A 17,195-nucleotide genomic window follows, 5' to 3' on the forward strand; every position below is an offset into this window, starting at 1 on the left:
GAAGGGCTCAGGCACTGTGGGAAATCTGTCTTAGAACTAGAGTGCAAACTGCATCTGCCTACTGAAAAGAACCACACCATTTATATTTTAATCACATATCACACTATTTTCATCACATATCACACTATTTTGCATAATTTTGCCCATAATGCCTAATTTCAGATTATTTTTAAAAATTATATAACTTTGGTGTTAAACAGAATTTTATAACAGAATTTAATATTGATTATCAAAAATCAAGCTCTGACTGCAAAAACACCTCAGCCTTAATAAAAGATAAAAGCTTACTACTACTGGATTTCATAGAAATTTCTATGTTCTTGTGCTATTTTATTCACAAAATGAAGAAGACAAAAGGCAAGTATGTCCTTGAATACTCGGCTGTTTGGTGACAGAAAGCTAAATCAGTTAACACAAGAAAGCCAGTACAAGGTGAAGGGGCAAGCTCATTTTTCCATCTGTTTTTATAGAACACACCCTTTGTGAAATGTCACTGTCAAGGACAGTTAAAAATTAATGCCATTTTAATCCTTAAACCCTTTAACTTGTTCAGTTAAATGTGTCAGACAGGAAACTATCCATAAACAAATCTGAGATGTTGAATTACTAAGATAGCTATGATTTCCTTCTTTGCAAAATCTCATTTCTAGCTGCAGCATTATTTCCACTCAAGGAAATCACTCTACAACACCAAATATTTTCACATGCATTGAAACATGTAGACTACACAAGTCTGCGGATGTTTGCTTTGGCAAAGAATTGAACTTCCTCTGTTTCTCAGAATACAATGTAATTTTCCTCATTTATGTCTTCATTGGGGGGGGGAACCAACAAGAACCCCTCAAACACTTAAAAATCATTTTAAAACCACTAAAAACCAATATTCATTTCTCCTCTACAGAAGTTTACAAAAAAGCAAAATTGACCTCCAGATTTTAATCTCATATTTGTGCACATCTTTTTAGTTAGAACTATACAATTAACATCTTACACTCTTAATAATGTTCATTTGTTTTGTTAATTGTCAATTTCCTTGTGTAGAGATAGCCAAATTAAATTTCTAGGGCTTAGCACTAAGTCCTAGGCAATCACCTTGGCAGTCTTCTCAATTTAGAGAAAACAATATCTGATTATTTCCAGTGTTCTACCCCCTTCTATCAGCCTTCTCCTTCTGCAGGCACACAGAAAGCATGGGTAACACGGTTTAGGCAGCAAGTTCCGTGATAGTTTCTGATTCCTTTCCCATTTGATAGATCCATGGAATGGCTTGGGTTAGAAGGGACCCTTAGCAATCACCTTGTTTGTGCCATGCCTTCCCACTGCTCCCTTCAAAATCCTACTAAAGCCAAGTTCTCTCCAGCACTTATGAACACCTGCCAAAAGCCCCTGAATTTCCACAACCTAAAGGCAGGAAGAGGGGGGAAGAACAAAGTGGTACCACAGTGTCAATCAGATCTATTACTAGGACTGTAGCATAACATGGCTCTACATCAAGGTATTGCCCACAAGCATTAAATTTTATTATCCAAAATTACAAATAGATTCTGCTATGATGACTAGTTTGAGGACCCCATCATGGCACACTGGTTGTTAGCCACACCTGGAAGTGTCAGCAACATAGAGCTGAGCAGGACTCAGGGGTTGTCTACTGGGTCTCAGGAGGTGAGAAATCAGAAATCATATTCTCATTAAGACAGGCATACTGCAAAAAAAAAAAAAAAAAGAGATGCCTACTTCTCCAAGTGACCGATGGCAACTTTAAAGAGGATGGTGGCAGACTCTTTTCAGTGGTGCCCTGTGACAGGATGAGGAGCAATGGCCGCAAACTGAAACACACAAAGTTGCACCTTAACATGAGGAAGAACTTTACCTTGAGAGTGGCAGAGCACTAGAACTGCTTGTCCAGGGAGGTTGTGGAGCCTTCCTGTCTGGGGCAAAACCCCTGTGCATGTATTCCTGTGTAACCTGCTCTAGGGGATCCTGCCTTGGCAGAGGGGTCAGACTGGATGATCTCCAGCTGTCCCTTCCATCCCTAAGAATTCCATGATTCTGTGTAAAATAGCTTGAAATAGCAGAGAACTTTTTTTTTTTTTTTAATTATTATACCTATGATGTTTTCTCTTATTTTCTTATTTGGCTAAACAAAGACTATATTATTAAGCCATAGAATTAAACCTGATTGACACAGCACATACTTTGTTAATTTTTCAATTTTTAATTTAGGATCTGTGTAAGGTGGAGTTAGAAACAAAGTCTGAAAAGTGATGCAAACCCAGTTTCTAAATTAAGCACAGTGCTAGGGTCATTTTTCATCGCTCATTGAATGCCAGCTCTTCAGAAGTCTCGCTGCTCAAAATGATCTTTGTCTATTAAGTTCCCCTAAATACCGTGCCCAACAAAGCCTCATAATTACTTGACACATACTTTCTTCTTTAATGAGAGTTAAAGCTTACGATGACATCAGCCTGTTCTATTTGTCTGAGACTTGCAAGCCAGATGAAGTTTACTTACTGAGCATTGCAACCCTGCCAAAATTCAGGGCTGCATAGAACAGTATGTTCCGGCCCCAATGTCTTGCCAGTTTTCAATGAAATGCTTGACAGAGACCACATGTGGAGGTCAATCGATGCTATCATGATCTCACCAGATGGTAAGTTGTGGTATCATTCCCAAGGCAGGTAGTATAGTTTGTTCAGAAACAGTTGGCAACTCAACCATGAACTCACAGCCAGAAGCAACTGGATTATTGCAAAAGATCAAGAATGCTATTGATGCTGGAAAAAAGACTATTCCAGGAATTCTCCTTGCACATAATTCAAGGATTCAACTCTCAAGACATATGTTTTCTTGAAAAAAAATGGAAGTACTCCTGCCAAACAAATCTTGCATTTTTGCATGATTATAATGCTATGTATGTTAAATTGTAATGTAAAGACATTGTAAGCTTACTTTGCTTGTGTTCTTGCATATATATTAAACATCACCAGGTAACTCCAACTGTGATGTCAATTCAGAGGTTACAGGTACACACGTTAGAATGCAAGACTATAGTACTTTTCAAAAAACAGGAAAGTAGACCATGGAGGAACCTTGCAAATTTTTATAATTACATTCTCCAATCCCTCTAAAGTAACAGCCTATCCAAGTCAAATTGGGAAGCACTCAGCACTTCACAAAGTCCAGTCTTCAGTTAAAGCAGGTAAGCAATTTAAGTCACCACTGAACTGACACTGCTTCTATTTCCTGGACAAAGTTGCAAAACACCTATTTCTGAAACTGCAAAAAACCTCCACACAGTGGATTCCTCTTACAATGTAAAAATGCATAATTTTAAAGTAGACCTCAAAATTTTAACTTCTTCTGGTGTAAAACCTGCTAATTGACTGTGAACATTACCTGAGTAAAGATTTTCTCAAAGGGTTGTTGCAAAATGAGTCTTATCTCCAACTGCACTTCTGAGAGGCTGTACCTTCTCATTAACACAAAAACCTCTACTGAAATTCTGAACTAGTTCCTAGTTCTTACTGGCCAAACTTGAGGAAAAAATATAATCAGATGTAGTTAATTGCTTCTAGACTGAGAAAGCTTAGACTCTTTTTAAATAATTCATCACACTGTGACACCTTACTCTATTTCAAATTACAGAAAAAAAGAGTTCAAAGAAAAGGAGGGACAAAAAAGCTAATGGAAAATAAGTTGGCTGTCTAAAAAAAGAGTTGCCATTTTATTAAAATGCTTTCTGCCACTCTCTTTTTTTTTAATGAGACACATGCTGTTAGTGAATAAATGTGCAGTAACATGAAGTTGAGCATTAGGACCAATAAAGAGGATGGGTAGGAATTTGGACTGAAACAACAGAATTTCTTTAGAGGTATACAGAGGAAAATTCTGTAATACATTATTAAAATACAACATACCTTTAACTGATACTCTTTGGAGATGCTGAGAAAGCAGTCACTACACTGCATGTATCATTTAAGCTGTAGTTTTTAATAACTATGTTAAAAGAATAAATGTGTTTAAGTGCGCATACACCAGAATTAATTTTTGGAACTGTTTCTATCATAAAAAGAAGTACAAATTACTCCCTTTCTGTAGCAGCTTTTTTTAGCCTTCCTAAATTTTATGCTTTACATGACAGCAAGATAAGCCTTCAGCCATCATTGCACTTTACTCTTTTCTTTTAATTTAAGCCTACATCATTTATCCAAGCCAAAGTGCAGCTGTTAGATAAATTAAGCCTCCAAACTGCACAGCAAACATTATCTGATGTGCTGTCAGCTGGCTTCATCTTTGCTATCTGATTACTGTTTTGTAAAACATAAAAAAGTCTGGATATTTCTCATTCAGATAACTGAATGTCATGTTTAAAGCTCTTTAAAAAATGAACAAAACACCTTCAAATTGGAAATGAATTGTTGAGGTTTAATTTCTTAGTCATGTACCATGGTATAGGGCATTTTAAAGACCACAGCCTTTTTTACTGCTCACTCTTGTTTCTTGATTCTGTACACCTTGATAATGGTCTGTACACTAGGATAGCACTAGCCAGGTTCAGCTCCAGTGGAAATATGAAATTCATAAAACCTTTCAGGTTTATGATTGCTTACAGAGACAATTGTTTCTATAAAACCTAATGTGTCTCATCTCATCACAAAATTTTATGTCTGTGAAGGGCAACAATTTGTACATGGCTTTTTTTGACAAGGCCATTAAGTGAAAGTCATTAAGAAAAGCTCCACCCTTATATACTCTTAAATATATTACCAAAAGTGGACAGATGGAGGGAGCACCCAAAGAGATTGACTTTCTATCTCCTTAAGGGTAGAAATATCATCATTTTCTAAGTAAAACAATAGCCCCGTCACTGCACAAGACAGAAATGTCTCAACAGTTCCTTGCTCAGAGACCTGCAACCTAGAGAGTATATCTCACACGCACCTGGATCAGATACTGATTTGAAATGCAAAGGGATCACATCCTTCATGCTGCTTTTTACTTTGTCAGTGAAAGGCACATGTCTTGTAGAGTCCACTGGACATCACCCATACAGCTCCCAGTCACCTGTAATATGAGCTGTACAAGTACATCTCAGAATTTTGAGGAGCAGCCCAAGGGGCCTGCAAATACGACCCTCAGAGTCCTGTGGGGCTCTGATCCTGCTGTCACACTACCAAGTCATAAAACACATACCAGGCAAGTTGCTTTAGGGTTCATGGTGCAAAATTCTTATTGGTCCTATGATTTACTGACAAAACTTCCAGCTCCATTCTGCAAATGCAGCTTTGTACTTAAAAACAAAGACTGATGACTGGGAATAGCAATCAGAGGCAGCTGTTTCTGTTTTTAATGAGAAACATGTTTTTCTGGTCATCAAATTACCACTGATAAGAAGACCTAGTGAAGTCATTGTGTATGCTGCCAGTGACTTTTCTGGAGTGATATCAGATTATATGAGACAATCATTTGAGTATGACTCTCTTCAGTATTCTCCAAAAATAGCTGCATGTGTTAGATCAAGGGTTCTGCTCATGCTTCTCTGTTAGACTGTGGCACGTACCTACAGGATAGCAAAAGAAGAGGAAAGGTATGTTTAATACTACCTTCTCGCAAACACTTTTGTTGCCACCAACAAACTTCATTTTATGGACTCCCTGATGTGATTTATCTTTCAAAATTCATAATGAATTTGTCATTCTTGCAGCATTTGTCCAGTCTCCTCTTAAGCCCATGTAAACTTTTAGTATCCATAACAACCTTGGTGCACCAAGTCAATGAAGACCCATGTGCTTTGACTTTGGGAGTTTGCCTGTTTCCTATTAGCTCCAAATGCTCTTACAATGGCTGGCTGAAAAGACAAATCTTTATCCATAGTCTTCAGTGACTTTTTCAAGATGAAGGATCATGGTTTACTTAAGTTGCACCATTGACCCTGTACTAAACTACCCCACAACTTTGATCACCCTTGATGTTTTTCCATGAGTCTCATCCTATTTTGTAATATCCTTCTGAAGCAAGGAGAACACTGTTGTAATATTTAAGATGGCATAAACCAGCTCATAATGTAGAGGTGTAATAAACCAATATTTTTTACCCATTTTTCCTCTCCTAAAATGCTAATCCTAATTTGATTTCCTTTTTTGATTGCTATTGAGCTTGGAGATGACTTTTTAAGAATAAGAATCTAATCTGATCCTAAAATATTCCTAATCAGATACTGCCAGCAGAGAGATCAGTATCTTACAAGGTCTTAGGAAAAATTAAGAGTGGTCTTTTCTCATGTATACCACTTCACCCTTCCCCACACTGAATATAACTACTTCCATCTGCAAGTGCTCCCAGTGCACAGTCTCATAAGGTCTTCTAACTGTTGCTCTTTGTACTCAGTCTTGGTCCTTGCTGTCCAGATAATCCAAGTGGGAGCAACAAAATTTCTCACTGTTTTCTTTTTCAATGTTTTCAATCATTTCTTAATATGATTGACATGGATGGTCAAATACTCCAAGGCTTCTGCAACATTTCACCACTAGATAAGCAGATCCCTTAGTCCTAACCTGCAATCTCTCTCTTCTTTTCTTTTGTGTCTGTTGTTTAAGAGTTAGATGACCTTATTTATTATAGAACTGAGACTTGGTTCCCTTATAAAATTCTTGATGAGGGAACTTGGAAGCTTTGTGGAAAACCAGACAGACTGTATCAACCAGATTACATCCATCTGCTTGCTGAATGCATCAAGATCACTCTAAGGAAAAAAACCCTGTAGAGTAGCGTTTCTATTTTACTAAAGCTACATTTACCCCGTTCACTATCTTTATAAAGATGCCAACTGGTTAAATTCTCTATTATATTTTCAGTAATTTTGTCAGCATATAAACCCCCTAAGGAGGCTTGGTTTTTGATTTTTTTGGTGTTTTTTTTTTTTTGTGTGTGGTTTTTTTTATTTCTCTTACACTTTCCAAACAGCAATTATATCTTTCACCTATTTTTTCTGAACTTCTTCATGCCAGAATGTGGCCTTGGCAGCATTTAGCAGTATTATTCAGTAATTTTTTTTTCTCTATTTCTTTGCTTTTCATAGTGGAGACTTACTACAGACCAGTTATTTTATACAATCTTTCCTACATCAAATAGCAGTATAGTCTCTGGTGCATGATCTTGAGAATATTTCACACACCTGCTGCTCAGACAAAGGAACTACAATGTACTCCTCAGACAAAGAACTGAAGTGCACTCCTTATCTCTGTTATTGGACAAGCTTGATGGTCATTATCTGTCTGTGCCAGACCACTTAACCTGTGAAAAATGTCAAGCAAGTTTAACTGTTTTACCATCCCAGACTAACAGGCTAAAGACTCTGGCTAAAGCGTACGACAAAATAAATTATTTCGATATGGTTCTGTGAACAGAGGCAAAAGACCCCATGATATCCACAAATTCTCAACATCTACAGGAATGCATAAATGAAATAAATTAGCTTCTAACTAAAATTTCAGGCAGAATGACTGGAAGAAAAGCACAAAAAACCCCCAAAAACTAAAAGCCTAATGGAAAATTTTTACCATGCAGTATTTACAGCCTTGTACATCCAAAATAAGCAACTGCTACATGAATTTGATGTGAAACACAGAAACAAATAAAAACAAATAATATCTCCATTCTTAATTGGTTTATCAATAATTATTTGTTAATCTGAATTAACAGAGACACATAGCTACTCTTTGACCTTATCAAAACATTGCCCCATGTCAATCACATAAGACGTCCTCAGCCTCTTACTCTTAATTTGGCATCATACAGCAGTAAAAAGTGCACTCCAGCACCCTATATCCAAACTCTAATACAAAAAACTAGCTTCCTTTTCTAAGGCATACATAACTTGGGCATTTGAACAGTGTTCCCGAGAAAGAGCATCTTTATTAAAGATTCAATATCTCTGCCTCATCAGAAAAATGCTGTTGAGAGATATCACATACTGCCTGAGAATTCTAACAAGTCTGCCACAAAGACTGGAGAAGATCACAGCTAACACTCATGACATCCTCAGTTAATGAACAAAGGCAAAGACACTTCTAAAAATAACATGCAGTATTCACATTTCAGGCCTCTGTGCACAAAAAGAAAATTTAAATCAGAACAATTAAAAAGGCATATAAATTCAGTCATTAACTAACTTTAAATCAATATTTTAAACAAATTAAAAAGTCAGTAAGTGTTCTTCCTCCTTGTTCTGAATAAATCCTGCTTTCATGTTTTCAGGGAACTTATAAAAACCTGAGAAGTGACCTAGAAGATACAATAGGTTGTAGAAATAAAAGACACATTTTGAAAAACAGCTTTTTCCTACAGCAAAATCTGATTCATTGCATCCTTCCTCAGAATGTGAAAAAATGTATCTGTTATTCTCAAAGGAGACTTCTGGATGCTCCACAGAAAAAAAAAAAAAAAACCCACAAAGCAAAATGAAAATACATTCACAGAACACTTAAGGGAGAAAGGAAATGTGTCATAAGAAAAAGGTTGAGAAGACCTCACCCAGAAGACCTTTGAGTCAAGAGAAACCTCCCTTCCTCTCTAAAAGATGATAAAAAAAGCATGCATTCATATCTTGTTGACTTCTAGTAGACATTTCTGGTTTAGGTGTAACCTATGAAAGGGAGATAAGTAATCTGAAGCCATCCACCCTTTTGTTGGATTCTGGGCTTCTTATTAAAACAGAATACATCTGTCACATGTCCCCCACAAACTGCCCATTATCTTATACAGAAGAAGTCAAATAAAGTATGTGGTAGAAGAGAAGAAAATACCTATAGCATAAACGTATCCTGCTGCAGTTAAGTACAAAAACAAACCCCTCCAAGTATGACTGCAATACTTTCTGTTAAAAATAGGATCTACCAACCAGGTAAATCTAAACTAATTTGAAACTGTTCCTCTTGGGACACAGAACTCTGATCAGAGTGAAATTTAGACAATAATAAATTGCAGCAGATGCACAAAAGAAGTAGATGAAAAGAAGCTGGTATAAGTACTGTGCTTCTATAGGTGACATTAATTAAGTGGGTTTTAGACAGCTGGCTACAATAAATCTCAGTTCTGTAAGAAGCCATGGTAGGTGCTCTCATTCAGCTGTGACTCTTCTGTCCCTCAACTTCCCACAACTGCAGAGACTGTTGTTATCATGCTTCTCTTAAAAAAGTCAAATCTCATAGTTCAAGAAAATTTATGAGGAAAAAAGCTGCCATCCAGACAAACACAGGTTCTTCCTAAAGACTTGGCTGTTTCTCAGAGGGAAAGCCAACTGCAGTAGTATTATTATTTCAAATATCAGATTTATTAGAACTACCCAGGGGCAAGGCAGATTCAGGACTCACAGGACACACAGACAGCTCTACTGGTGGCATCCATACTGACACAGATGTACATGGCAAGAACTTACTCTACACTGTTCTACAGGATGCTTTGTGCTCATGGCTTTAAGGCTTAATTTGCAGCCACAGGGAAATACGTCATTTGGAAAACCTGAGGAGAACAACAGTAACAGTGTGATTTCATATCAATCAAGATTATCCCTGCAGCCAGCTAACCACAAATCTGTGGCATTAAGATTATACAGAAGCAAGGTGGATGAGTGGTTATCACTTTGTGCAAAAATGCATGAAAGATGACTGTGCAAAAAAACCTGCTGTGCTTGGGGGACATTACTGGAAAAAATTCTTGCTTTGCTCAGATTTTTGTATTAACAACCTCAATTTAAATTCCTTTGGTGACAGAAGGTGGCACATTGGAAAATAGTATGATATTAAAATCACAGTGGCCAGATACTGAGTTGCTGAGCAACCAGACGTAGCTTCTGACATCTTAAAAGTTCAGAAAACATCAAGCTCCAGAATCAACTTCCTAATTATGGACAGCTGAACTAACAATTTCTAAAAATCTTGGCCACCATTTAAAAATACATCTTAATTCTAAGGAAGATTATGAGTCACACTTCCAAGAAGCTTCCAAGTCCATACCTGTAGCATACACACATACAAAAGGGGAATTAAAGAACTGAAAATTCAGGGACTGATTCTAAAAATTTGCATGAGTCTACAGTTTAATAACACTGAAAAAAATTAGTATGTTAATTATGATCCCAATATTAAATTATTCATACATTTCCTTTACTGCCTCTCCTTTATTTTTACTGCTTGAAGATTATTCTGTGGTTCTTGCTGGCAGAATTAATTCCAGGTATGTTCTCACTATATGCTGTGCTCATCTGCAGCGTCATTTCAAGTGTTTCAGGGGTGCCTGTAGATAGGTAAAAATTCAATGGCTTCCAGAAAGGACATTTCACTGGAGTATTTTTCCTCCTTGCTAGTATGCTCAATCACAAAGGGAGGACCTAAGTTTTCAATCCCTGGTGTATTCTATTTCTATTGGTTTAAATATAAAAGGACAGTAAATAATACTGTAACATGAATTCTGCTGTGAGAAAAGCAACCCTACCAAAGGCATGAAAATGCTACTAAAATGGACAGGATGCCTAAGCCAGGGTCCTGCCACCTCTACAACACTTCTGTCAATGACTGCCAGCAGAATCATCACTCTTTCAAGTGCAATATGCACTGGCAGCATACTTTGCAGGAGGCTGCTATGTCCAGCATAGAGGGAGACGGAGATGAGCACCCTATGTGGTGGTCAGTAAAAGTGACCATCAATGAAGATGGCAGAAACATAGCAATTACTGAAAATATCTTCTACATAAGCAAGACATTTGGCAAATTTTTAGTGTATCTTATTTTCTCCAGGAAAGATAAGAAAATCTCATTTACATTTTTTCACATTATAATAATTTTCTTAAATTCAAACTTCTCATTAGGGCATAGAATTGGTTTATTTTAACTATGGACAATGGGAAAGAAAACTGCCAGAAATTATGAGAGTGGCTGTGGCTCTCTTTTGTCTCTCTTGCCTTTTTGTTCAGGTGAGTAAGACTCTTCAATGAGTCCGTTATAATTGGTGAGAAAATATCAGCCTTGATCAAATACTGGGTCCAAGCATTCTGCTCTAAAATATGGTCTTGACCAATAATTCAGTGTCAACAACCATCCTCAGCAATCCAACACTGAGATCTACACGGAGAAGAGAGGAATGTAAAAAGCAGGGCAAAAACCCACAGTATACTATATATTAGTTTGTCAATAGCTAGGAAACAACACAAATAAATCTGAAATAAATATATCTGAAAAATTTGTTGGTTTTTAATACAACCTTCTAAAAATGCAGCTTAAGAAAGGAGAGGACCTCCTTGCTTTGTAAGCATCAAACCTCCTGGATTTTGTCCTGGAATTGCTATATACCCTAGCATTTCGAAGATTATTTTTTCAAGTGACTTCTCATTATTCTAAATAGCATCATTTGGAAAATGTTTAAGAAAAACAGGGGTGAAGTCTCCAGGGAAGAAATCTGTAGACTCCTTTCTTTGACTCTGCAAACTCCTATGCAAACTACTTAGTGCATGTTCAGCACACTCTGAACAGACATTAATATTTTCTAGGGTAGATTTAGAACAGTTACAGAGGGAACACTACCTTTAAATAGATATGGAAAACTAATGTTGTTTCACTAAAAAGTAAATAAATTTACTGCAGGGACCTTATCCACAAGGAGATAAATTACCCTAAGCCCTACAGGAACAAAAGCTGTAGGACAGTAAAATTATATTGCAATAAGTCCCCTATGCAGAAAAATGAGTGGAGAAAATCTAAATGTACATCATAAACTAAAACACCCCAGTCTTCATACACATGGAAATTTTTGTTTGGGACCACTAAGCAGGGAGATGAGATATATATAACTCTAAAGAATTATTTATACCTGGAACATAACAATGGGTTAAAAATAACAGGCTTATTGGTTTGGAAAGTTAAAGGTGTTCATAACAGCTACACTACTTTATTTCCTACACAATTTTATGGAACCAGACAGATAAAAAAGAAAAAATCTTCTGAAAGTTCAGAATATCACCTTTTCATTTTCTATTAATGTGCTAGCTTCACTGGAAGCAAACATGTTCCCCTCTTGCAGGATCTTCCTGTTAGTAACAGTTGCACATAAATAAAGTTTTCTAAACAAACATCTTATCTTTTTATGGAAGGAAGTCCATTAATAAGGAATTGACGTCCTTCCTTAAAAAAAAGATCAGTGCTAATTCTTTCCCATAAACTAAAGAAATAAACTTACACCCTGAGATTTTTTACTCTATTTTCACAGCAAACTGGCTTGTCAGCACGTAGATAAAATGGAACTATTTGGGTTGTCTTATAAACAATATCTCCGTTGCTACTTTGCCCCGTAATACCGAATAATGAATTTCTTCCCTCAGTTTTTGATTGCTTTATGGAACTTGTGCCTTATTTCCATTCTACTCCATTCCTGTTAAAAGTATATGGCAGCCTTTGAGCAACTTTCAGCCTGGGAGCTTCAGAAACACACCATAACTTTCTAACATTTTCACCTAGGCCATTATTTCCAGAAAGATGTCCTTTACTTAACAAATGCAGCCAAATACACTCTTGAACCACTACTGTGGTCTTCACTGACTTTGTCAGCTACAAAGGACATTTCTTTTGCCCAAAATGAACTCTGTTATGGAAAATCCTCTGACATAACCTTCATCTTCTTCCCTTCTTCTCATAACTTTTCCTTCAGACTAAGAGAATTTGAAGTTGATACTGTACTGTATACTACTTGCAAAAAATAAACCAGACTTTTCTACTCTTGGCTTCAGAAAACCAGCATTTTAGCCTATTTAACCTAATGCTGAAAATAGAAATGTTAGTATGTTTAAGGAGAGTTTAGATTTGCAGTGTAATTGTACATCGCAATTTAGAATCTCAATGCCATACTGCAAGGAGATCAGCCAAGGAGAATGGCAGAATAATGTAGTCTGCCATTATCCTGCTAGTATAAACTCAGAAGTCAGAATGCCACAGTATTTTTGTATGAAAAGATGTATTTACCTTAAACACATTAACTCTGGGGGACGCAAGAAACCTCATAAAATATTTTCATAGGAATTTCAAAAGGAAATTTTAAGGAAAAAATTGCACAAGTGTTGCTAGAAAAATGCTGTTATTTTTCTTCAGCTGTATCTATAAATAAGTGCTACTTCAAGGCATCTATCCCAATTTTGAAAGATGAAACACTACTATGTTGCAGCAATCACACTTAGATAACCTAAGAATGGGAAAATAAAAAGCCACAATCCTTGACCAAGAGTGTGCATCAACGTTTTTACAGACTGCTTCACTTGAGAAGGCGTTTAACATATGCCTTAATGCAGATAATTAAGAGAGTGAGATTGAGGCTCCTCTCCTATTTCCTCTGTAGTGAAGTCAAAGATTCCTTTCTGACTCCATTTTGTACTAGAACAGTTTGCTTTCCAAAGATCAGTCTGCTGTAGAGGTGACAGGCCCTGAGCAGGTAAGAGCACATTACACAGCTTTGGTGATATTGGTTCCTTGCACTATTCTTTGGCATCTGTATATAACTTTACATGCTGATTTTTACAGTTTACATTTAGACTACAATTTAGACTACTATTAGTTGCAGGTGAAACTAGAAGACTTGTGCAGGTTTAGTAACACACACCTGAGTGTCACTATAAAAGCAAGAGCAATTTCTTCTTCCCTTACCTCTATTCTTTTCAAAGACTTAGGTTCTCAGAAGGGTTTCCCCCCATTTCTGTTTAATTCTCAATAATGTACTGCGGAACTGTGACCTTTTATAAAAACAAAACCAGAGCATTGCTTTAAAAGGTCACACAGTCACTCAGAAAACAGAGTAGATATCTGGTATCCCATGGCAGCACTGGAAACAGGTGATAGCTTGACAAGTATCTGGACAGAACCGTATGCTGAAGGTTTTTGTCACTCGTTAGAACTTTCACCTCTTCTCCAGGACTGCGCCGGAGTCAGTAAGGATACCTTACACAATTTCCAGCTTTTCTGCCTTACTTTTTCGTTATCCTCCTTCTCTTAGCATGTTGCTTCACAAAGTTTTTCTGATTTAGAATGATTATTGACAGGGCAGAAAGCTCGGGGCAGTCTCAAGAGAGCTCAGTAAATGTGTACAAAACACTAAGACCTTTGATAATTTTATCTTGTAAGATGGCAGTTTTGGTCAGCTGTAGCTAACAGCCGACCAAAATATCTGTGAATGGCTTTAGGACTGCTGAAGGGATGGATGGTACCCAGCACAGCAAACAAAGGAGCCCATCCAGCAGTGTCACTGTTACCTGTGCTGCTGTCCTCTCTTGTCCCCTCACCTCCGCGTTCGGCAATACCGGTGTTGCAACTGGTGGAGGAGGTGCTCTGCGCTTTTTCACTTCTGGGTTTGCTGTCATTCCAGAGATGTTACCAAGGGACAGTGATGAATCCAGGCTACTGGAACGAGAATTCACCGAAGGGGAATTTGGTGCTGTGGAAAAACCCTGTAAATGGATTAACATCTTGGATTAACATCACTCTTTAAAAACAATGGGAAAGAAAGAAGAAAAACAAGACACATCTGGTTACCGTTTAAACAATGATATGAATAATCATGTATGTTCCTCTGCCAAACCTGCTGAATTGCAAACTCTAACTTTTGGAAACTTCCAAAGGTCAACTGGAACAAAGCTTACAGGCAGTATTAATAAGACAGGAGGCACGATAAGCACCTACTGCGGTTTAACAGTAGTATTGATGGGAACACTGCTGCTGCTTGCTATTTAAAATTTAAAGCTCACATCAAGACTCATAATTACAGTTATCCAAATGCATTTGCAGTTGCATTTAAATTACAAGTGTTACACATTTCTGGAAGCAAGATTTACTCTTAAATGAGAATACTGTATTAATAAAATGCTGTCAGTGTCTCAGGCTTGTCTATTTTGTTATCAATCTCCCTGATTCACCTGAGTCTTCTCCGCAGATTTACATACGAGAAATTCTGCTGCCATTAAACTATTTCCAATTTATATGCACAATCACACATAATCACTTACAACTTACTGAAAACAACCATTTAACTTGGTGAAAAGAAGTCCTACTGACAGACACCACTCTGGATTCTAACAGGCCCAAATGAAAGGAGAAACAGAAAATTCAGAATTTCCTTACTGTTAAAAATTACTTTAGTTCTCACTGAAAAACTAATAAAATCATTGGAAAAGTTTAATGGATTTCAGAATCTTAATACATTTTTATATTAATATGCAAACAGAAACATATGCAGTCACATAGTAGCAAATCTACAAATACAAAAGATTAGAACTAGGATTTCTTCAAAATGTGCATTTTAACTTTAGTCTTTACGCTTAAATTCAATTTAAGCATATTTTTTTCCTTTGCTAATAAAAATCTTGCAAAAAGATTTTTTTTTCCCCCTCAAAATCTGAGTCACCTTCTCCTTTTTTTAATTAAGAGAACCTTTTATATTAAACTGAAGATTTTACTTTTTAATTAAGTTATTTGACTGTAACTTCTTCCCAGAAATATCTTCTGTGGAATCACCACTGATACCACCTCACCATGACCTGGAGCTGAATAGCTCTTCTGGAAACACAGGCTGATGAGCGTGGTTGATAATGCTGTTCTTATCACAACAGAACATGCTACCACAATTTCAAAACTCTCCCAATCAAGGACATATAGCGCTTTGGTGGAATTTTGTCCAAAACCACAGAATACATACTGGCAGGAAACTTAAAGGCCACCCCAAATGCCATTACTTTCAAAAAAAGAAAGATAATTTCTTTCCATAAGTGCCAAGTGCAAGCTTAGGTAAAAAAAGAAAAACACAGGGCAGCAAAATGAAAAACATAATTCACTTAGTTTTGGGACCACTGAGGAAGCACTGATAAAGCATAAAGAGCTAAAAAAAAGAGCAATGCAAAAATATGTATAATACTGGCTCCTTTACTTCCTGGGAAAGTTCCATGTTCCATAGATTCCTGTGAAAGCAACTGAGATGCAAACAGATTTGTGCCTTATCCTGCATTTACTGTGTGTGTGATGTGAATAACTGACCTAGGTGCTTTTGTTAACTTTTATGTTGCACACTGCACAGCACACTTCATCTTGGACTACTGTATTTAGCACAAGTGGAGTATGATACCAGTCTTCTCTGACTGAAAGCAGTGTTTGCTGCATCTTTTTTATCACTAATTTCTCTGAATTGAGTGGCATCAATAGCATCTTTACCCTTCTAGGAAAGAAAGAAAAAAAGGTTGAAGTACAAGGTATTGTTTAAAAGATTAGGTATAAACTAATAGAGAAGTAGTCTTGTCTTGGCCCTGTACCTTGGGCAGTGCAAAAAATAATGATCACATCTGTAAGCTAAAAGTTTTAAGTCATAATCAGTGCATATTGTACAAGATCCTATAAAATAAAGTTTGTTTACTCCTACAGAAACAACAGGTTCATGGAAGGAAATAGAGTCTCCCCTTTTCACACATCTACAAAACAATTGAACAAAACAATTTCAAAGTGGGTTCTGCAGGTATGCTTTGACTCTATTAATTCTTTAGCCTTCTAGATAAAAGGGTGGAGAAATTTTAGACAAAGATGTATGAAAATAATTAAAAAAACCCCAAGACCTCCCTCTTAGCACTAAAAATACTGAGTGCTAGTAAGATGATAGGCTGTAACCAGTTTAAAACGAATATTCAATCTTCTTTCAAGATCTTGTGGCTGAGGAGCTATCAGAATCCTTTTCCAAGTTACAGGTCATTGGGAAGGAATAGAGTGATGAACAACTATACAGGTTAGAGCTGCTTTGTCCTGTTTTTAAGCTTGGATTTCCTAACAGAAGATATAGGGGGAAAAAAGGTAATACTTCCATGAAACTCTAAGTACTTTTTATTAAAAACACTTGAATGATAGAAAAAAACCCCAACCTTGCAAGTTCATCTATTTTTTCTTTTCCAAGTCCAACCTTTACATCAAGCCCATTATTCCATTACTGAGCATTTCAAGAACACTCATGTAAATACCCTTGCCCTAAAACAAAAACTTGCCACAGCTTCCAGGGGAATGGAATGAGGACAGTTTAGAACTAGTCTGGAAAGCCCTCTCATGCTCAAACAAGAGCTTTGCCTAACTGGAGTCAGACCTTCAAATTCTCCCATGTGTGTAGTCATTTTCATTAGCTTTAAGAGAAAAAAC

The 17,195-nt window shown here is 36.8% G+C and overlaps 1 protein-coding gene across 5 annotated transcripts in view; it reads right to left on the reverse strand.

The window, feature by feature from the left end:
- COBL (cordon-bleu WH2 repeat protein) overlaps window positions 1-17,195 on the reverse strand; it is a 160,006-nt gene that overhangs the window by 61,870 nt on the left and 80,941 nt on the right. For all 5 annotated transcript variants that reach the window (XM_064705575.1, XM_064705576.1, XM_064705577.1 and 2 more), the window contains one exon: window positions 14,285-14,479. In XM_064705575.1, the coding sequence (XP_064561645.1) occupies window positions 14,285-14,479 (195 nt within the window). The remainder of the gene's footprint in view (window positions 1-14,284; window positions 14,480-17,195) is intronic.

Source organism: Zonotrichia leucophrys, chromosome 2 (genome assembly GCF_028769735.1).
Source record: "Zonotrichia leucophrys gambelii isolate GWCS_2022_RI chromosome 2, RI_Zleu_2.0, whole genome shotgun sequence".
In the NCBI taxonomy this organism is placed as follows: Eukaryota; Metazoa; Chordata; class Aves; order Passeriformes; family Passerellidae; genus Zonotrichia; species Zonotrichia leucophrys.